We start from the raw sequence: 18,880 nt of genomic DNA, 5'->3' as shown, positions 1-18,880 counted from the left end.
GAACCCAAAGAAATTTGACGGCTAATGACACTAGATACTCAACTCTGGTTTACCCTGACTGATCATTGTAATTTCAATTTCTATGTGAAGTGCTATGAAAAATACTACCCCAGACTCAGCTGAGTGGGGAGGGTATTGCGGGAGTGGTGTGCCTGTGCACAAGCATCCAGATGATGCCAATAAGCAAGCAGTAGTAACCCATCTGTTCCCCGGTGCGAATGTCCTGCTTCCTGAGCAAAAGTACAAGTACACAGAAAATGCTGGCGCGGAGTTGCCAAGAATTTGTTTGAGTCTATCCGCAGCTTGAGTTCCAAGTTGTCGAGTCATGACAACCTAGAGCCGCGGGGTGACCAAATCGCCGGCTGGCCGCAGCTTAGTGCTTGGAAGCCTTCATCATGAGAATAACCTCAGGCACAACGATGGCCGCCATCACAAGGAAGGTCACGATGCAGACGGCGAAGATCTTGACGTAGAGGATGACAAGGCGCTTCCAGGCAGCGCGCGAGTAGGTGGCCCAGGCGACGGCCATGGTGGCATAGCCCTTGCCGCCGACGACGCGGGGCTCGACCTTGCCCTCGAAGGAGCGGTCGAAGGGGATGACGGTGTCGGCCTCCTCAGGGAGCAGCGAAGCCTGGACACGGACGAGGACGACCTCGGCGGGGATGACGACCAGAACGTGGAACGCGAGGCTGATGAGCGTGATGACGACGCTCTTCCAGGCGTCGCTGGGGCTGCCCTCGGTGCCGGGGACGGTGGTCGTGGGGGCGCCGAAGCGGAAGTTGGGGAGGTCGAGGCCGAGAGCCCAGCCGACGGCGATGGGGACCCAGGTGGCGACCAGGGAGGCGAGCCAGAAGGCGGCGACGGGGCGGGCGGTGGCTTCGAAGGTGCGCTTGAAGGGAGGGAGGCGAGACCAGAAGTGCAGAGGGGACTGGGGAGTGATGACGATGTGGACCCAAGCGGTGCTGAGCTGGACGAGCGACAGGGCGGCGAGGAGGGTCGCGACGGAGGCGAGGATGTTGGGGAGGAAGGCGGAGAAGATGCCGTAGAGGGCGCCAGTGGCCAGAGCCTGGGCAACCATGCAGAAGAAGCCGCGGAAGTTTGCGCGCCAGCCGCCGTTGGCCATCAGGAGGCGGTTGATGGAGCGGAGGGAGGAGGTGACGGTGGTGGGGCGGCCGCCGGTGACCTTGGACGGGATGGGGCCGACGCCGGGAACATCGGCGGCTTCGTCCTCGTTGAGGTTAACCGGGTCGTAAGCCGGGGGGTTCTCATCCTCGACGATGGTGAAGATGGGGTAGACCTGCTGGAGGGTGTAGGTCAACTGCGAAGGTGTTAGTCCTGTGAGCCTGTTTGCTTTTTTCGCGAAGGGAAGCTTACAAGGAGAAGGACGGGAAGGAAGACAATGAAGTCAGCGAGGAAGACTGCAACAGACCACGGGGGCAGATCGTTTGGCTGCTGGCCCTCGGTGGCGCGTTTGTACACTGCGCTGGCGAAGTGGTGCATCATCTTGGCGGTTTATCTGACGATCAAATAAACCAAGTTTTGCGGTAAAGGGGTTGACGATGGTGTCTAATTGTGATGATGAAGGAAAGAGAGAAGAAACAAACGACAGGGCAGGCGAGAGGGGTGTCCGACGTCAAAAGTCGAAGCAGGTTGGGGGCGCTGGGATTCGGTTTATTAAATCCATGGACCAGTGCCACTGCGCTGCTTCAGAGAGAAAGTCTATGAGTGGTCGGTGCCCGGTGTGGTATGTGTTCCCCCCTTCACCCCCTACAACGACCTCACCTCGATTAGTGCCGTAGCGGGCAGTTTTAGCAGGCAGCAGGCTGACACAGCCACGCCGTGCCCCCCGCCGACAGATCCTTTCGCCTCCAAACGCCCAGCGAAGCCGCGCAGACGGCCTTCCGATGTCGTGTCCAGGTCGATTTGACTAGGCAGACTTAGGCAGGGCTGCTGGGATGACTCCCATCCATGTCTGTTTCCTGCGTTGGAGGCGGCCATGGCATCAGTCTAGCTAGCCGCTGGACAAATGGACTCGCGACATCGAGAACGCGGACGGCCGTTCAAGTTGATTTATTGGCGAGGCTCTGTGGCCAGTTGGCCTGGAGGCGTTTTGCTGTGTACGTACAGCATCGTGAATACGGGTGCTTGTAGCAAGGCGGGACTGTTCACGTCGTCTGAAATCTGGATGAAACCTCGCACTCTGAGTTTTTACTGTGTTCGAGTAAGTCCCGTCTCGGAGGCCTTCTCGACCAACCCTCCTCGTCCGGCATTGTTGGGATCAATTATTGATAGAAACAAGTCGGAAACACTGTTTCGTCCGAGATATTGGACGCCCTACATTGCCTGACCCGACGTTCATCATGCCCGCCGTTCAGCTCGCCCTATTATTGCCAGCTGGAATGGGGAAAAGTACACATCCGCGCCGCGATCTGCCATGATTCGCCTGGCATGGCGAACTAAAAAGTACCGTTCATCAGCAAACGCCGACGCAGCCGGTAGGATTCGGCTCGCTTCCCTTCCCAACGCAGTTACGCGATACACGCCGGCCACCCGAGCCGGTTCCCGTGTCGGGGGCTTTCCTTGACAACTGCCGTCGCCAAACCGTTTGGTATGTTGAAGATGCATTCTGGACATCAGGTTTGTCAGTCATGTCCGGCTTGGCAGGCAAAGTTCTGTTCAAGGTGAGACTTGAAGCCGTCTGCTTCCTGGCGGGGCTTGAAACGGCAATTCAAGCCACTGATTCAGGGTCCAGTGCACCCAGCGAGTCCCAGGTGCAGAAGAGCTGCAGTCCACTGATGCGACTAAGTGGACTGTGCGCCGAGACTGGTGACATGGAGCTGCCAGGTACAACTCTGTTTGTACTCCAATGCCCCACATCGCAACTCCCACCATACGTCACCCGCATCGACCCCTCGGAGCAGCTCGCATCTCTTCAACTCCTGACTCAAATCACGTCTGAATTCCATGTCCGGCAACGCGATCCCAAATCTGCTGTCCCTCCGCGGAGCAAGGGGAGGCCGACCCGGTCGCGGGCGCGGAAGAGGCGGCCCAGGCGGCGGACCTTCCTCCGCGGGTCCGACACATGACCAAACCATCCAGGGCACCGACGACGATGCCGCCGGATCACGTCTTAGCGCCGTCAATGTGGGATACCTAGAGGACCCGTACGCCCGCTTCTTCGTCGACGGCATGGCTGGACCGCCTCCCAGGAGACTACCCATCATCAACCGAGGTCCGTGTTGTCCAGGGTCTGCTTCCGTCGAGCATGGAGGCTGACCTCTATCCCAGGCACTTACACGAGAACCGTTGCTCTCGACAGCCTTGTCGACAGCTTTTTATCGGAAGCCGGTGGTTCGGGCGACGGGCCGAAGCAGAAGCAAATCGTCTCTATCGGCGCCGGGACCGACACTCGCCCCTTTAGACTTTTCCCAAGGACCGACCGGCCGGGACTAGTCTATCATGAGCTGGACTTTGCCGTGACGGTGCGAAAGAAGGCCCGCATAGTTCAGGGCGTACCCCCTCTGCGTCAAATCCTCGGTAACCCTTCATCGGAGGAGGATGGTTCGTGGAGCTGTCAGCCTTCAGCTTCCGATAGCTACTACTGCCACGCACGCGATCTTAGAGAGCTCGTCCAGCCCGGCGCACCAACCCTCAAGGGACTTCGAACGGACATTCCGACTCTCTTGATATCTGAGTGTTGCCTGTGTTATCTGGAAACATCCGCAACGAAGGACCTCATCTCGTGGTTCGAGCAGAAGATTCCCGACCTCGGCATCATCATTTACGAACCCATCAGGCCCGACGACCCCTTTGGCAAAATGATGACGTCCAACCTGGCGGCACGACGGATTCGTATGCCGACATTGGAGAGCTACAAGTTACCGCAGGACCAAGAACAACGCCTTCGCGACACTGGCTTCGAGCATGCCAACGCGTTAACAGTCGAGCGGATCTGGGAACGGTGGGTGTCGTCAGACGAGAAGGAAAGAGTTGACCGACTGGAGGGGCTGGATGAGGTGGAGGAGTGGAAGCTGCTTGCCGACCATTATGTTGTAGCCTGGGGATGGAGGGGATCCGGGTTTGAACTGTTCAATTCTAGTAGATAGCGGGCATGGGAAGCTTCCCGTGCGAATGCAGACCATCCGAGGTTGTAAGAGCACCAACGTTGGGGTCTGGTTTACAATCCATGAAAAGCGTTTGCTCTGAGATAGACTACACAGGTAGACAGTTGCTAGGGTTCACATCCTCGCTCTGTACTCCATGGCCACCCGGACTTGGGTTTGCTATCCTAACCCAACTCATCAACAATGTATGATAAGGCGGCAGCCAACTTCAAATTTCGAAAATTCCACATCAAACTGGACAACACCGAAGAAATCGGGCAAATATACAGAGAGTCGGTAAGGTGCTTTGAATCGCAGCTTGTTCGTGAGACACGACATCTGCTGGACGCACCACCAAGTCCGAGAATTATTGTAATCGACCTTGATATGTTCTGCCAGCTTGTTGCAAACTTGGTGCAACGATGTTCCCGGTGCAAGCTAGATCTTAGACGACTATATATGTTGCGTACTCTGGTCCAGAGTATAGTCTCTCCCAGTTGCGTTCGGCTGATGTGGACGAATGCAGGAGGACAGGGGGTAGCAGTGGGCTTCACGTTGACCAGATGGCAGAATTCGACTGCCTTATCTCGTATGCTCCGCGCTGGAGGAACCAATAACGAATCAACACGACGATGCCCACAGGGAACACCAAGCAGGAGGGCTATTTGACAGAGGCAGACCTAGATTGCCTAGGATTTGACAGCCTATTGGGAAAAAAGAAAAAACAAAGAAGAGATTCGACTGATCTGGCGAGGCTCTGTCACTGGGCCTTCCGCATAGACACCGATGGATGTTCCATTCTGATCGAAGATAAGTTCAACTACTTCAGCTCCCATCAATTGTCCTGGAGGCCAGCTTTGGGATCAGGTGTGAGCGCAGGGTGCAAGGTGAAAGGATTTGCGCCAACCGCCCAGCGTCTTCTCAACCCGCTCCATCGCCGCTCTTCAAGCTCTGGCAGGCGCCCCATTCATAGCTCCCTCTGAGCCTGGCGTTCGTCCTCTGATCTGCTTGGCTTGGAAGTATGCCTTCACAGTTTGCTCCAAGAGACAGGAATGGGGCAATCAACAAGGGTACGTGAGATATGCGGCTGCGGCAAGATCAACCTCGTTCGTCGATTCCCGGGCTCAGATAATCTGGCGAAATCTGGCGATGATGTGGATTAATCATCTTGTCAGAGCCCATCAAGTGTTGGTTTAAAGCATGTCGGTGAAGTGCGAAAGCCCACTGAATGAGCATGGAATGCGGCATGTGCGGACCTATCTAAATCGTGGTGTTCTTTCAGGCATCAAGGTGTTGGAACGAAGCGTTGGACAGGGTAAGGTAGCGTAGAACAGAAACGACATCGTAACTCGCACTTTTGTCTCAGCTACTACGCACTATGCAACGGAACCGCAGACAATCATCGGAGCTTCCCCTTCGTGAGGCCAAATCTCGCGTCAGCTGTGTCGCAAACGACGCGACAGCCTCACGCTGAAACTCTCAGAAGACAGCTATAGAAACAGGACAGTAACCACCAACGCCAAGCTCCTCGACGCCTCCGCGGTTCGTGTGCGCATTCCGATCAACCTTCTTCACTACGGCCCAACGCGGGTGCCGCAAGCAATGAAAGCAAAAGAAATTTCGTCTTCTCCATCCAGAAGATTAAAAGGGTTCCAAAAATTCCCTAGCCAGCCGAAGCCAACTAGGAGTGGTCATAGTTATAGTTTTCAACTAGCAAAAACACGATCTCGGACGAATCCTCACTGATACGCGTAAAGCCCTTGCACTCGGATGGAGAAGAAAAAGAAGAGAAATTTCGAAAGACGGCGGGGGGGTCGAGAGAATTTTATACCCGTTCCCTGGCAGCTGGAGTGGGGCACCCAATCAGCCGCGGTACGTACCTATTGCGACCCTGAGGTGCTCCCTCCTTTCTGCATTTGTGCTAGTGCGTACCTGCCTGGGTTGAGGCCAAAGTAGGACCCACCAGTACCGCTTGCCCAGGGGAAACAGAAACTTTGGAAGGTGCTCTGCAGAGCAGCACCGGCGGAAGGCATGCCGGTACGTACCACCCGCACGCCCCGAGCTCCGTGTCCGCCGACTTCACATCTCAAACCTCTGCGACGCGCGGGGTGGAAAGGAAGAACATTCAAGACCACTAGGGACATGCGAATATCTGAACCGTAAAGATGCTGTCCTTCATCCTGATCCAGAATCGCCAGTATGTTTCTGTGCAACCCAGTCCACTCCTCCCGCGATCCAAAGAGGTTCTTGCTGACTGACATGCTATGATCAGGGGCAAGACCCGTTTGGCCAAGTGGTACGCACCATACAGCGACGACGAGAAGATTAAGCTCAAGGGCGAGGTAGGCAGCAGCCCATTCAGTCACAGTCCCTTCGCGGTAAGAAAGGCTAACGTCCTCTGTCTGTCGTCCAGGTCCACCGCCTCGTCGCCCCCCGAGACCAAAAGTACCAATCCAACTTTGTCGAGTTCCGCAACAACAAGATCGTCTACCGCCGGTACGCCGGTCTCTTTTTCTGCGCCTGCGTCGACACCAACGACAACGAGCTCGCCTACCTCGAGGCCATCCACTTTTTCGTCGAGGTCCTCGACGCCTTTTTCGGCAACGTCTGCGAGCTCGACCTCGTGTTCAACTTCTACAAGGTCTACGCCATCCTGGACGAGGTCTTCTTGGCGGGCGAGATTGAAGAGACGAGCAAACAGGTTGTGTTGACACGGTTGGAGCATCTGGATAAGCTGGAGTAATGTGCTGCGCCGTCGCGGAGGACAAATGAGCGTGCGTTCTCGGGGGAAAGAGGAAAGTCAAGGGAACGTGGGAGGCTTACCTTTTCATGGGCTGCTTTTGGACCAGCGCTGCGGCTCGTCCATGACGCCAAAGGAGTACGGATATGCTGGAGTCTGGAGTTCAGTCGAGAACGACATGCACGACGTCGGTTCTCCTCGTAATTATGGAAACTTTTTGAATTTGGGCAAACTATAGGCTATGAACGAGTATCTCGGGGGTCAGTCCCCGTTTTTGGGAGCAAAACTAGGAGGTATGTCCTCGTATCCATCGCCCAGATGCCAAATGTGCAGTATTTAGGCACAGACCTTAAAACCAGCCTCCCCTTATCTTCAGACCCAGGAGAAGCAATTCTGGGTGTATAGCGCAACCCTTCGAACCCAACCCTGATATCCTGCCTCTTGTGGTTGTGCAAACGGATATAAGCACGTTTAAGCTGTCGTCCTCCGGATACGGGATCCGATTTGTACCGCACACGAGCTCAGAAGTCGGATGGATCGAATGCGCATAGGCGGGAGACGGCCGGGTCGGTATGTCGCAGAACGTTTAGAGAATAGGGCAAAAGTTCCTCTATGAGCAAAAAATGCTCACGCAGCGGTGGATGCAGCCTCAATCATGGCTGGCAACATACGCAAGTGTTAATTACTGACGATCAGTTCAGCTTTTCGGGTGTTAGGAAGATCTCCTTAGTCTTCACACTTGGATGAGGCGGAGTCTTTGACGGTCAGGCGCGACATTCGCCTTGCGGCACGCGTCTCCTCGTCTTCGTACATATCCATTGCCGTGTTGCGGCCAGCGACGTTGACGTACACGTTCTCATGCTCTCGGCCTTGGAAAAGTGCCTTGACGCGAGGGTCATAGGGAGGGTTTCTCTGGAGAGGCTTCACCGTCTGGTACGGGACGATAGCCTGACCCTCGGTTAGGGTCTTGACAGAGCCCTCAGCAGCGTTTGTCATGCAAACATCACCGTCGGTGTCAGGAGAGATTGCTCCGCGCGGAACAGGAGAGCTCATCAGCGAACAGGCCGAATCATCGTTGTCGTTGCCTTTCGATTCCTCCGCGATGACGGCTTCTGTTTCAGCGAAGGTGGCATACTGGGAGATACCAGGGCCGAACTCGTTAGCGGAGTTGTTGTGTCCAGTGATGTTGCTACCAGGGCTGGTGAAAGGCATCGGACGGTTGGAAGGGGTCGACGAGGGCTGAACGTAGCCGTAGGAAGCCAACTCAATTCCGAAATTCTCAAGAAAAGCGTCGGCCTCAATACCAGCCTGCTCCCACTCCTCTTCGGAAGTAAGAGGAATGAAATCCTCCTCCATTGCGTCTCGGTTAACCGGCTGGAACTGTGTGGCATGCTGCTGACCGGAGGGGAAAGAGGTTGTAGTGGCCGGCTGGTTGAGTTGACCGACATTGGGCTGCTCAAATAGAGACTCGGCATCATCCCAAGGCAAACCTGCGGGAGGAGGAGAATCACGACGGACCCGCTTTGTTGGTGGCGTGTGAATATCACTCCAAGGAGAGAGTCTACCGTCTGAGGCCACGATAGAGGACTGAGAGTGTTGCAAGGAACCTCTACTGGTATTCGTGCCTGTGACGGTCTTGTTGCTGTCCTTTCTAGCCGTCTCCAGCTTCATCTTCGTCTCAGGGCGGTATGAATCAAGACGGCGGTTCGAGTCGCGCCGACTGCGACGACTACGTCCGTCGATGGGAGCAATGCTGCTGCTGCGGGAACGGACAGTGCTTCCTCCGGCATTGGCACTCGGGCGGTATCTATCAGTGCAATTTTGAATGAAAGCGGCCCTGTCCTCATTAATGTGGCCGTCGCTGCCTCGAGAAGTTTGCTGGATGGACGGTTTTCTGTTTCTTGCACTGGTCACCGCTCCTCCTTGCGTATGCAAGATTCCACCCATTGGAGCTGCAGCTTGATGAGCCAAGCGATCTTCTTGAGCATCCATAGTGGTTTGGTGCGATTGAGGGCCTCCAAGTGTCTTGGACAGAGAGGATCGTCTTGTAAATGAGTCGCTTCCGGGTTCTGCCTTCGAGGATTTTGATTTCTTGCGAGAACGTCCCTTTGATGACGGCTTGATGGAGCAAGCATTTTTGTAGTGCGTTCCGGCTTCACCACAGTTGTGACAGACGTAACTCTTGGGAGGAGGACTGTCAAATGAGGGATTGGAGTTCGTTTCGCAATCCTGAACGAAATGGCCTGGTGAGATTTTGTCAGCTGGCTATTCAGTGGCTTGATGGTTTTGTCTTCATCCGTACCCGGTCGCTCGCAGCGCTTGCACAGGTAGTCGCCGGTAGGGACGGCTGGAGCCGCTGCAGGAGGAGGCATGACGGAGATAGCCTCTTCTTCGTTCTGCGCTGAGAGCCACTCTAAACGTTCGCTACTGACACCGTCGTACTTGGACTTGTCGAAGCTGGAGCGCCTGCTCTGCAAATCTGACTGTTGCGAAGCTGGTGAAGATAGAGGAGCTCTGGTCTGCAGGAGATGCTCATTGAAGGTTGAGGAAGTGGCTGTAGCAGAATGGGCAGAAGCACGACGAGGCTGGTCAACCAGCTTCTTGAAGTGGATCTCAATGTCGCGTCTGGCGTAGTTGAACTCCCGCTTACCATCTGGGAAACACTTCAGGTACTCATTCTGGTGATTCGAGAAGGAAGCAAGAACCGGTCCCTTGTCGTAGCCTTCGCGGGCTAAAAAGTCACAACCTTCTCTGTAAATAACTGTGGAGTCAAGGGCGGAGTGATAACCAAGTCTTGGAATTTGCAATGTCATCCATTTGGTGTAGATGCCGAGGAACGTGGGCTTGTCAATGACGTGCCGCGAGGATCGAAGCAACTTCCTCTCCAAGCGACTCTGGCTCACATCCTGGAGTTCTCGTGGCGTCAAGTCCAGAGCAGCAAGTTTGTCCCGGGACATAGCGAGGATACAAGTGCTTGAACCAGCTGAAAAGGGTATAGGATAGAGCACGAAGGCGCTTCTGAAAAAAAAAAAAAAATTATTAGTATTGCAGTTTGTGAAGCTTCACAAGGACTGTGTAGTGAAGGCAAGCTGAAGGTGCGACAAACGTGAAATTAGGTTAAGGGAACGGCGCGGTAACTGCACTCAACGCGGGCAGGGTACTCCAGAAAGAGATGTGTTGTTGTTTGTGAGATTTGAAAGAAAACAACCCCAAATGTGAAGTAGTGCGATCCCAAAAAGTTGGTGTCGAGGGTTGAGTGAGTGAGAGAAGGGTGGGAAGAAGGCGCGTAGTAGGACCTCATGCCAGAAGTTTTGTCAGTGCAGGTAGGAGCCCGACTACTGGAAGACTGCAGTGGAGCGTTTGATACTCCCGAGACAAAAAAGGTCCAGACGGCAAGGAGCCCGAGGTGCGATCATGCTGCCTACCGAGGCCAGCACTTCCTTCATTAGGCCGAGTCCTGCTATCCAGACTCTACTGTCCTCCGTGGCTCCTCCATCTTCAACACCGTCGCGGATTGTCTCTCCCTGACGGTATTTGAAGCACTTTCGACGATTTCTGGATAACAAGTCACGCATAGGCTATATAGGGACAACGAAGATAGCCGCAGCGACATGGAATGATTACCATGGCTCTTCATCGGGGAAAGAGCTCACCAACTGCGAGGAAAAGGAAGCATGACGATGCAAGCTCGCAATACGCGTCCATTCTACGCCATGCCTAGAGAATACTAAACACAAATATGCATGCCCTTACCAAGGATAATTCTCTCAAATCAGACTGCCAACTCCTCGTCCTGCAAGGCAATAAACTCGTCATCTCTTCAAAGCCGCAAACCTCCTCTCCAACTCCGTAATATCGGGCACGTTACCCCCCGGCCCCTTGCCGCCCGGCTTTTTCTGCGCCGCAGCGTCCATCTTCTTGTTCGGCTTGAGCTCCAGCGAGTTGAGCGTGACCTTGGGGTGAACATTGTCCGTTGTCATCCTGGGCGGAGTGACCGTCAACGGGCTGCTAGGTCCTCCAATCGTCCTCGGTGGCGTCGCCTTGCTTAGCTCCTCCTGTTCCTTGGCTACCTTTGTGCTATTTCCCAACGGACCCTCGGGTATCTTGACACCAATACCGCCGCTCGGGTTGTCGTCGTCGTCATCGTCGTCCAGCAGATCAGGAGGCTCCGCGGCCTGTGGCCGTTTCGGCCAGTCGACGTTGTACGCCTTGGCAATCTCCTCCAGGTACCCGACCACTAATTCCTCCTTGGGTGGGACGACACTGAGCTTCTTCACCACCTTATCTGACACCTTGCCATCCGAGTTGTCCATGGCTGTCATTACGAACTCCTTGCCATACTTCTCCGCGAGCAGCGTCCGCACGACCTGCAGCTCCTTGATCTCCGTCTTGGGCGCCGCATAGATGATGCTCTTGACCGCCTCCTCCAAGCCAGGGTCACACGTCGAACCTTCGAGAAGCCCTGCGCGTGCTATCAGAAGTTCGCAGTACAGCTCCAGTATCTCGTGTAGCTCGGTCGTGATGTCGGAGCGGATTATGTTCTCGACTCGGATGCGCGCGGAGTCAATCTTGCCCACCTCGAGGAGCTGCGCCATTGCGCGTCGTTGCGTCTTGGACAGTTGCTCATCGCGCTGCTGGACCATGCGCAGCCGTGCGATTGCCAGCTTCAGCTGGACCTTGAGCTTCGTCTAATCGGAGGGGGATCATTAGCATTGGACATGTCGTCATCGCGCCAGAACGGCGGGGTAAATGCGGAATGGGCGGGGACGACTCACAACGACGTTTACAGGAGGGGCCATGGTGTTGCGTGTGTCCGTGTAGTTCGAGGAGAGAGAATGACGACCAGTACAGATTGAATGCGAAAGACGCCACCCTTAAGCAGCGCAAGGCAGACAAATTGAAGCAGGGTGGAGGACAACCTTGGAACTCCGGAAGGGGTCTGTCTGCCTTATCTAATCGCGACAGGTAGGTGGGATGGCTGGAGCTCGCGCCTCACTGCGGGGTCCCGTTTGTGCCCAAGTGGCATGGACCAGGGATAGGTGGTCTGCAGCGGACGGGGGTACGTACAGGATTTACCTTAGGGGCTAGCAGCCCAGGGGAATGCCCAGGAATTACCACTGACAGGTGCCACTCGGGTCCTTCATCCCGGCTGCTACGTATGTCACGCATTTCCGTGTCATTGACAATTCCATGTTGATTTCACTTTGAGGATCGACATGATTTTTTCTTATTCTTGAATTGCCATGTAAACCTGCCTAGCCTGGCCAGTCCGTCCCAAACCCCAGCTGAAATGCATGCGAGTATGATCCACCAACGCCAAAGTCATTCAGCCCTTCCGTGGGTATCTTTACATCGTGTCGTAAGAAAGCTCAACCGCGAAATTGACGGTTGCAAATTGAAAAGCCAGTTTGTGTACTTGTGATTGCTCGTGTTTGTCCAGAAAGACAAATCAGAACTGGCGACAGGTCAGCATAGTGCGTCACGATAATTGCAGACAAACGTACGATGTTGAGAGCCGTGTGCTGGGGCAGTCTCGAGCCATTGAGCATAGCTCTGGTCTTCTTGGGGCGCTGCTGGAGACGTCTGAAAGCCTCCTGAACATGGCGCGGTTCGATCGGGGATCTACCCTCACTAGGGGGATCGAAGAGACCAGTCGCGACCTTTCGCTTCTTCGAGCCGGCATTGTCGCCTCCGTTGAGTGCCTTGAACAAGTCCTCCTGCTCCTTAACCTTGAGGGCGTGCTCGGTGAGGGTCTGGACCATCTCGAACGTCAGGAAACCGAGAATGTCCACAATATCGTCAGAAGGCTTGCTGTCGGTGACAATTCCAAAACCAGCCCACTCGCGGAAGCGCTTGCCCTTGCGGTAGGTGAAGGAGGCCTGACGGTATTCGGACCAGGTGACGTACTCCTCCTTGGTCATGGCCTTGGTACGCTCATCAGCCTTTCGAAGGCGCTGAAGGGTGATGAAGTTCATCTCCTCCTCCTCTTCATCCTCCTCATCGTCACGCTCGGGGACTTCTTGACTGTAGAATGAGGACGGCTCCCAGGGAAGGCCGACCTTGGCCTTCTTGTTCTTCTTTGCAGCATCATCGACGGGACCACCAGGCATCACTCCGCCAGCAGGGTCTTCGCCGGCACCGAGATCCGCCTCACCTCCCTTGTCGTCGGAATCCTTAACATTTTTTCGAACATCCTTCCACGAGAGGAAGGTCCGGAGGCGGGAGACCTTGGCTTGGTCGTGGCGGATCTGGAAAATCAAGTCATTGATAGTGATTGATCGAGAACCACGACGAGCAGCGAGGTCTGTGCAGTTTCTGAGCTAGCAATGGGTCAGGGTGGTAGCGCCGGAAGTAGGTAAAAGCATCAACATACCAGCTCAATAACCTGCTGACGAACGATATCTTCGATCATACTAGTAGTTTCGACAGACGGCTCTGCAGTCTCGCCAGAGACGTACATCATCTTTCGGAAAACGTTAGCGATTCGCTCATGAATTCCATAAAGTCGCTTCTCGCCCTCCTTGAGCGGGGGCAAAGGACGATGTTTGGGAGCTCGACGACGTCTGGGCTTGGGCTTCTGAAGCTCGGCTCGCTCTTCATTGGTGACGGGGATATCAAAGATGGATTTGGAACCAGATGGATGTATAACGCCGACCGCTTGGTCGAAGGTGCTCTGAAACAGCTCATAGGATTCGCGTTGAACGCGTTCGGAAACTGCTTTGGCTGCTCTGGAGGGGCGCAAGGGCTTGGATTTCTCCTCAGGCCCCTCGACCTCGCTGTTGCCATCCTCGGGAGTCAGCTGCTCAAAAATGCCAATTGCCATCTCAAGACCGCTGACAAGGTCTCTCAAGTGACATCCGACATCCGGAAGGTAGTAGGGAAACTCGAAGCTTTTGAGCCGTTCCATGTCGCCGAGTTGGTGATTTATGGGGTTTTGAGTGAATTCGAGTATGGGTTGGATTTTCGGAGGGCGCGCTTCTAACAGGAGGGGAAGAAAGTGTTTGAACCCTTCAGGAAGCAGCTAGGTGTCGTGTGTACGAATAGCCAAGGCAGGTGTCTCCTTAGAGACATCGTCGGGATCTGAGCCTCGTCCAGCTTACCGGGCTGGCTGGTCGCCTTAACGGTGCTGCACTTGCAGCCAGGAGCTCTTCGAAACGGCTGTTGATATCCTTGGCCTGACATACTGGAACGAGCTATCACGCGGCTAGGCCAGCAAGCCTGGGGCCTGGGGCGTCGATGTTTGTTGGTGTGCGCAAGAGAGTCAAAGCAAAATGAATGCCCAGCAAAGCGATAGAGTGGTTCTCAAACAGCATAATGTCTAAGCTTACCTGACTAATCTCCTGGCGATATTTATACGCCTTGTCATTCTTTGAGTCCGACATCTTGAAGGTTCGAGAACAGCTTCGACGATGTGGATTTGGTAGGTGGTTGAATCGTTATCGAGACAGCAAATTTCCAAAATTTGAGAATGCTGTTATTTGTACTTGGTCTGAGTATTTTGATGCAATGTCACCGAGAAAAAGGATTCGCGTCGGTGTTCAGAGTGGAACGGGCTGGTCAACTTGGTGCCAGAGATGAAGTTAAGGTGAGCAACTGCAACAGTGGATTGATTAGGTGACAAGGGCCCGCCCCCAGATTCAGAGGTGAATGGAAGTTGGGGACCGCTGGCTGGTACCGGAAAAAGTAATTGCCGTCTCCGCGCTGTGTATGCAGCGCCCGGGCACAGGCCTAACCTATTAAGGGCCCGTCCCCTATCGCGTTGAGAGATCCACCAGGTGGGACATAGCTATGAATTGCTTTCCGCAGCTTTCACCCCGCAAGTCGGAGGAAACCCTTACTCTGTGGCTTCACAACCATCTTACCCTGCTGTATGCTATTTCATATCTGTTCTAACCCTTTTATGAAGACTATTCCGACATATCAGCCACTCAAGGCTCCAGAATTGCCTCGGTGGCTCCGTTACCCAGCTCCCGTGCCTTCGAGAAAGCGAATTGGCCCATCGTCCCGTGCATACTATCTATCCACATGATGGTCTGCAAAGTGGAACGAGCCTCATGCCATGATAACTTTGGATATGCTAGTGTGAACCAGATTGACCGTAAACATGGCTCGTCAGGTTCAAAGACGGATATGGAGCCCACGATGAGCATCCAGAACAGCAGTTTCTCGTGCACCGGCGTACGTATGATGAAGTTCTTACATGCCATGCGGAACTTCGCAGCAAGGTATGCGTACGGAAACTTTCCGCCCGGAATCTGAAGCGTCGTTGAAAGGAAGGCGAGCATGCCTAGACGAAGACACTCATCTGAGGCATCTTCAAGATCACCTTGAAGGTGTACGAGGCGTGCCTGGACGGACCCCAAGCAGTCTTGGAACAGCAGGCCGTCGAGCCGCGAGTTGTTTGCCAAGTGGTTGTTGACCAAACACACCAGGTGTCTAAGGTCTTGAAAGACTACGGCAAGTCTGGTATCGGCGAACACTTCGATCAGACCTACCTCGATAGTGTTTGTGCGGGTTTCGAGAGATCTTTCAAAGTATGGACTCCACGATACAGGGCCTGTGAAGAAGGACGGAATACCTCCGCTCCCGAGGGCCCACGTGAGAGCAAGCCTGGTCAGTGTCAGAGGTTCGCCCTCTAGTGCCCTTACGGTTCGTTATAGACTCACCGATCAAGCTTGAAATGCAACTTGGGAAACCTATGAAGGTATTCAAGTCCCCCGCGTAGACGAACGATCTGTTGCAGCCCTGACAAGTGTACAGCGGCAGAGTTAAAGTCGCCCCACAAGCTCGCGATCATTGCCAGTGTCAAGATGACATGGAAGATGGCCTCGTTCTCGTGCGAGTTCTTCTGGGACAGGGACTTGTTGAGCAGAGAAATGGTGCGTCGCAAGTGGAATTGCGTGAGCTTTCCTGAAGGCGCGTATTTTGTACGGTCTTGAATCGCTGAGGAGCAGAACAAGATGCTGTGGAGAAAGATCTGATCCTGCAAAATCCAAGAGAAGGATAACGCTTCTGAATTCGGGGAGCGGGGCAGATTGACGATATGTTCGACGGGGTAAAAAGTCTCCTTTAGTGTGGCAGAGGAAAATACTGAAGATAATGAGATCTGGATACCTTTCGACACGTTGGGGTGGCTTACGTCTAAAGAGAACCTCCTGGGAAGGCCTCTCCAAGTCATCTGCGAACCGCACCAGGGATATGTCGGTGGGAGGCAGAGAAGGCGTCGGGTCTTTCAAGGTGATCAGGTCGTCCTCTGAGCTATCTTCCATGGTTGGGGCTTGTCGATATTTCCTAGCTCTCCTCGTTCTTGAAGGGTTATCTGTTGAAGACCGAGACGAGTTGGATGGGACGTACCGAGAGCCTCGTTCATGTTCGACTGTTTGCGACGAGCTAGTAGTTTTCAAAGCCTTTCGCGCAGCCTGCAAAGATCTCCGAGACCCTTCTTGTCGGTTCTTTCCCTGCATGCATCGACTGCGAATGACTGATCGGTCGGCGGATCTAGTCTTGCCAGAGTCGCCGACAACGACAAATGCGAACTGATTGGACATGGTAGCCGCGCCGAACAAGTTTAGTAAAAATTGAACGAAGGCACTGAGCACTATCATTGCCCAGTCTCAGGTTATTCGGGACATGCAAAGGAAGTATTTCATGACAATTACGATGCTGGGGACTTTGAGCAGGTCTTATGGGATCGGCGGCATTGTCCCGGACATAGGACTACACAGCTCCGACCACATTGTATTCCTCTTTGGGTAAGCGTCCCGCTGTAAGCCGTAGGCCGGAGGCGGCACCGACTAACACCCGAGGCTGACCAGCCATTATGCATACCTAGTTTGACACAAAACTGGGCGGGATGAATGTTGTTTTGGTAGTAGTACCTAGTCTGTGTCTTGATAGACCGGCGTCATCCCCAACGGGTGCATTGTCCTGTGTGACTCCCTTGCCCCTACCCGGCGAACTCATCGATTACTCCAGCTCGTGATTACCTGTTTGGGGTTTTTTTTTTTTTTACCTCTTGGGTCTTCTGATAATCAAGGTTACTTCAAGTCGTCTCTAATATGATGTTTTGGCCAAACATTTTGTGGGACGCACCTGAATGGTAGATATGACCAGTTATAAGAGACAGACTTTTCTGCACTTTTACCATTCGTCCCGGTTCTGTACTTTCAAACCGCCACACTCATCTCTTCCCGTTTTGAACAGAAAATCTAACATGAACCTCCGTCCCAGGAAAGCATCGGCGACGACGAACAATGCTTCTGGATCATCGCGTGAGACAGCCAAAAGAGTCACGAAAAAGGCAACGGTACCCCAGAAAAGCAGATCTGCAAATACGAGGGATGCGTCACGTCGTAAGCTACGAATAGCCCCCAGTCGCCGCGGGCTGGGATCTCAAAAGAACCAGTTCCGATTGATGGACTTGCCCATGGAACTCCGGTTGATGATCCTGAAGGAGATGACTGCCAGTCATGGCGGATCACCTCTCAAGCTATCCACAGTCTGTGTCCAATGGCGAGAGTTCTTTGAGAAAATCATATTCACCAACGTAAAACTCAAGTCATCTTCCGACATACGTTGGTTCGACCGAATGATGACTGGAAGGCGAAAAAGTCTTCTACAATCGATTTGGCTTCATGTAGAGTTGTGGACATACAATTGCGTTATTTGTCAAACGGAAGACACCGCCGCCGAAGCGGCAGCCAACAGCAAAATCTTCAGTATACGTCTTTTACAGCTTCTCGACATTCTCTCAACGTGGGATATCAAACAGAATCTTACGCTTGAGCTGAGTGCCGCATCCCCAAGTGATACGAGTCACTGCTTTGGACCGTTGATTGGCGGACAATTTTCGTGGGCAGACCCTAGTTTTCATAAGGCTTACTTCACCCAAGAGCGGAGATATGTTGGCTCTCAGCGGCGGAGACTTGGAAACCTGCTCGATTTTGACGTCGGCAACTGAGCCACGATCCCGGAAATTCGAGAGATGAAGAAATTCGTGATTAACTGCAGATTTCAGAGAAACCTGTCATCAGGCGCTCTGATGAATGTATTCCGATGTCTTCCCTACCTCGAAGAGATAGTTTATGAGCCATCACGCGGAGTTGATTTCGCAGACGATATCGCCCGGATCTCGGCAATCAAAACGTTGTTTAGAATGCTGCCGCGAACGGTGCAAAAACTTCAACTCTGGGAGAAAAAGAATTTCAACAAGTACACGTTCTTCGGCAAACGAGACACAGAATCTCTCGCGCTGGTGGCGGCCCAAAACGCGCGTTCTCTTATGGCTTTTGACGCATCAAACTTGTTCAAAGCACACGAATTTTTCCGAATAGCCTCCTCGTACGGGCCATGGTCAAGGATGAAGTCTCTAACGTTGAGGTCTAAATTCCGTGAACAACCGGAAACACTGTTTTGTGATGCAGCTGCAACAGCCATGCACATGCCTAACCTCCAAATCATGGAAATATGGGCTGGCAGTCTAGGGTGGGGGTATTTGTTTCGTTATGAAGTGCTAAGCGGGATTGCCGAGATCTCATTTGAGGCTCAATTCCGGTTTGACTTCAGCCCTAAAACATGTCGTGCGTGGCGAAGTGTGGCAGAACAACGCGGACTGAAATTTGAGGAAAGAACTCCGATTCTCGACAAAATGGAGTTATGCACACAAGAATCTGTGAGAAGTCGGTTGCGTAGCTGTAAACTACTATTATAACACCGCGTAGCCCATTGTTAGGGCACACGTACCTTGCCCATCGTTCCCGCCGGAATATGTTGGTCAGTGATGATGAGCACAGGTATGATAGATGTAAGCGAAAAGATGAGACTTTCAATGAAGTCTAACGGGTATTGAACAGAAAGTAGAACAAGAAAAGGAGATGCAGACGCAGGAGTCGCGCCTTCAAGAGGTGACCTGGCGACTCCCCTTTCTCTTATGTACATACAAGACACCAGCTAGATGCTGTCCTCACGGCCGTGCGCGCGCCCATGCCCTTGAATCCCTCAGCCTTGCCCTGTCCAGAATCTTCCCATGGTATGTTGT

General features: G+C 53.6%; 7 protein-coding genes across 7 annotated transcripts; 2 read left to right on the top strand and 5 right to left on the bottom strand.

Annotated features, from left to right (window-relative positions):
• Positions 1-373: 373 nt before the first annotated feature.
• Positions 374-1,503, bottom strand: CGCS363_v004713 (uncharacterized protein; the record flags this gene model as incomplete). The annotated part of the gene is made up of 2 exons (XM_036636562.1): positions 374-1,318; positions 1,375-1,503. The coding sequence occupies 2 exons, from the start codon at positions 1,501-1,503 to the stop codon at positions 374-376; spliced, it is 1,074 nt and encodes a 357-aa protein (XP_036497415.1).
• Positions 1,504-2,964: 1,461 nt separating this feature from the next.
• PPM1 (Leucine carboxyl methyltransferase 1) lies at positions 2,965-4,106 on the top strand (the record flags this gene model as incomplete). The annotated part of the gene is made up of 2 exons (XM_036636561.1): positions 2,965-3,232; positions 3,289-4,106. The coding sequence occupies 2 exons, from the start codon at positions 2,965-2,967 to the stop codon at positions 4,104-4,106; spliced, it is 1,086 nt and encodes a 361-aa protein (XP_036497414.1).
• Positions 4,107-6,268: 2,162 nt separating this feature from the next.
• Positions 6,269-6,846, top strand: APS2 (AP-2 complex subunit sigma; the record flags this gene model as incomplete). Its single annotated transcript, XM_036636560.1, has 3 exons — positions 6,269-6,300; positions 6,376-6,445; positions 6,517-6,846. The coding sequence occupies 3 exons, from the start codon at positions 6,269-6,271 to the stop codon at positions 6,844-6,846; spliced, it is 432 nt and encodes a 143-aa protein (XP_036497651.1).
• A 723-nt stretch (positions 6,847-7,569) lies between these two features.
• On the bottom strand, positions 7,570-9,800 carry CGCS363_v004710 (uncharacterized protein; the record flags this gene model as incomplete). Its single annotated transcript, XM_036636559.1, has 2 exons — positions 7,570-9,086; positions 9,146-9,800. The coding sequence occupies 2 exons, from the start codon at positions 9,798-9,800 to the stop codon at positions 7,570-7,572; spliced, it is 2,172 nt and encodes a 723-aa protein (XP_036497416.1).
• An 855-nt stretch (positions 9,801-10,655) lies between these two features.
• Positions 10,656-11,642, bottom strand: CGCS363_v004709 (IST1-like protein; the record flags this gene model as incomplete). Its single annotated transcript, XM_036636558.1, has 2 exons — positions 10,656-11,531; positions 11,619-11,642. 2 exons carry the CDS (start codon positions 11,640-11,642, stop codon positions 10,656-10,658), a joined length of 900 nt encoding a protein of 299 aa, XP_036498331.1.
• A 650-nt stretch (positions 11,643-12,292) lies between these two features.
• Positions 12,293-13,750, bottom strand: spt3-1 (SAGA complex subunit spt3; the record flags this gene model as incomplete). The annotated part of the gene is made up of 3 exons (XM_036636557.1): positions 12,293-12,298; positions 12,348-13,163; positions 13,217-13,750. 3 exons carry the CDS (start codon positions 13,748-13,750, stop codon positions 12,293-12,295), a joined length of 1,356 nt encoding a protein of 451 aa, XP_036497426.1.
• A 1,021-nt stretch (positions 13,751-14,771) lies between these two features.
• CGCS363_v004707 (uncharacterized protein) lies at positions 14,772-16,112 on the bottom strand (the record flags this gene model as incomplete). The annotated part of the gene is made up of 3 exons (XM_036636556.1): positions 14,772-15,453; positions 15,510-15,933; positions 15,983-16,112. 3 exons carry the CDS (start codon positions 16,110-16,112, stop codon positions 14,772-14,774), a joined length of 1,236 nt encoding a protein of 411 aa, XP_036497409.1.
• Between the last annotated feature and the right edge of the window lie 2,768 nt (positions 16,113-18,880).

The sequence above is a fragment of the Colletotrichum siamense genome (genome assembly GCF_013390195.1).
Source record: "Colletotrichum siamense strain Cg363 chromosome Unknown KSG_Cg363_contig03, whole genome shotgun sequence".
Lineage (NCBI taxonomy): Eukaryota > Fungi > Ascomycota > Sordariomycetes > Glomerellales > Glomerellaceae > Colletotrichum > Colletotrichum siamense.
This window is presented reverse-complemented; position numbering and strand designations above follow the sequence as displayed.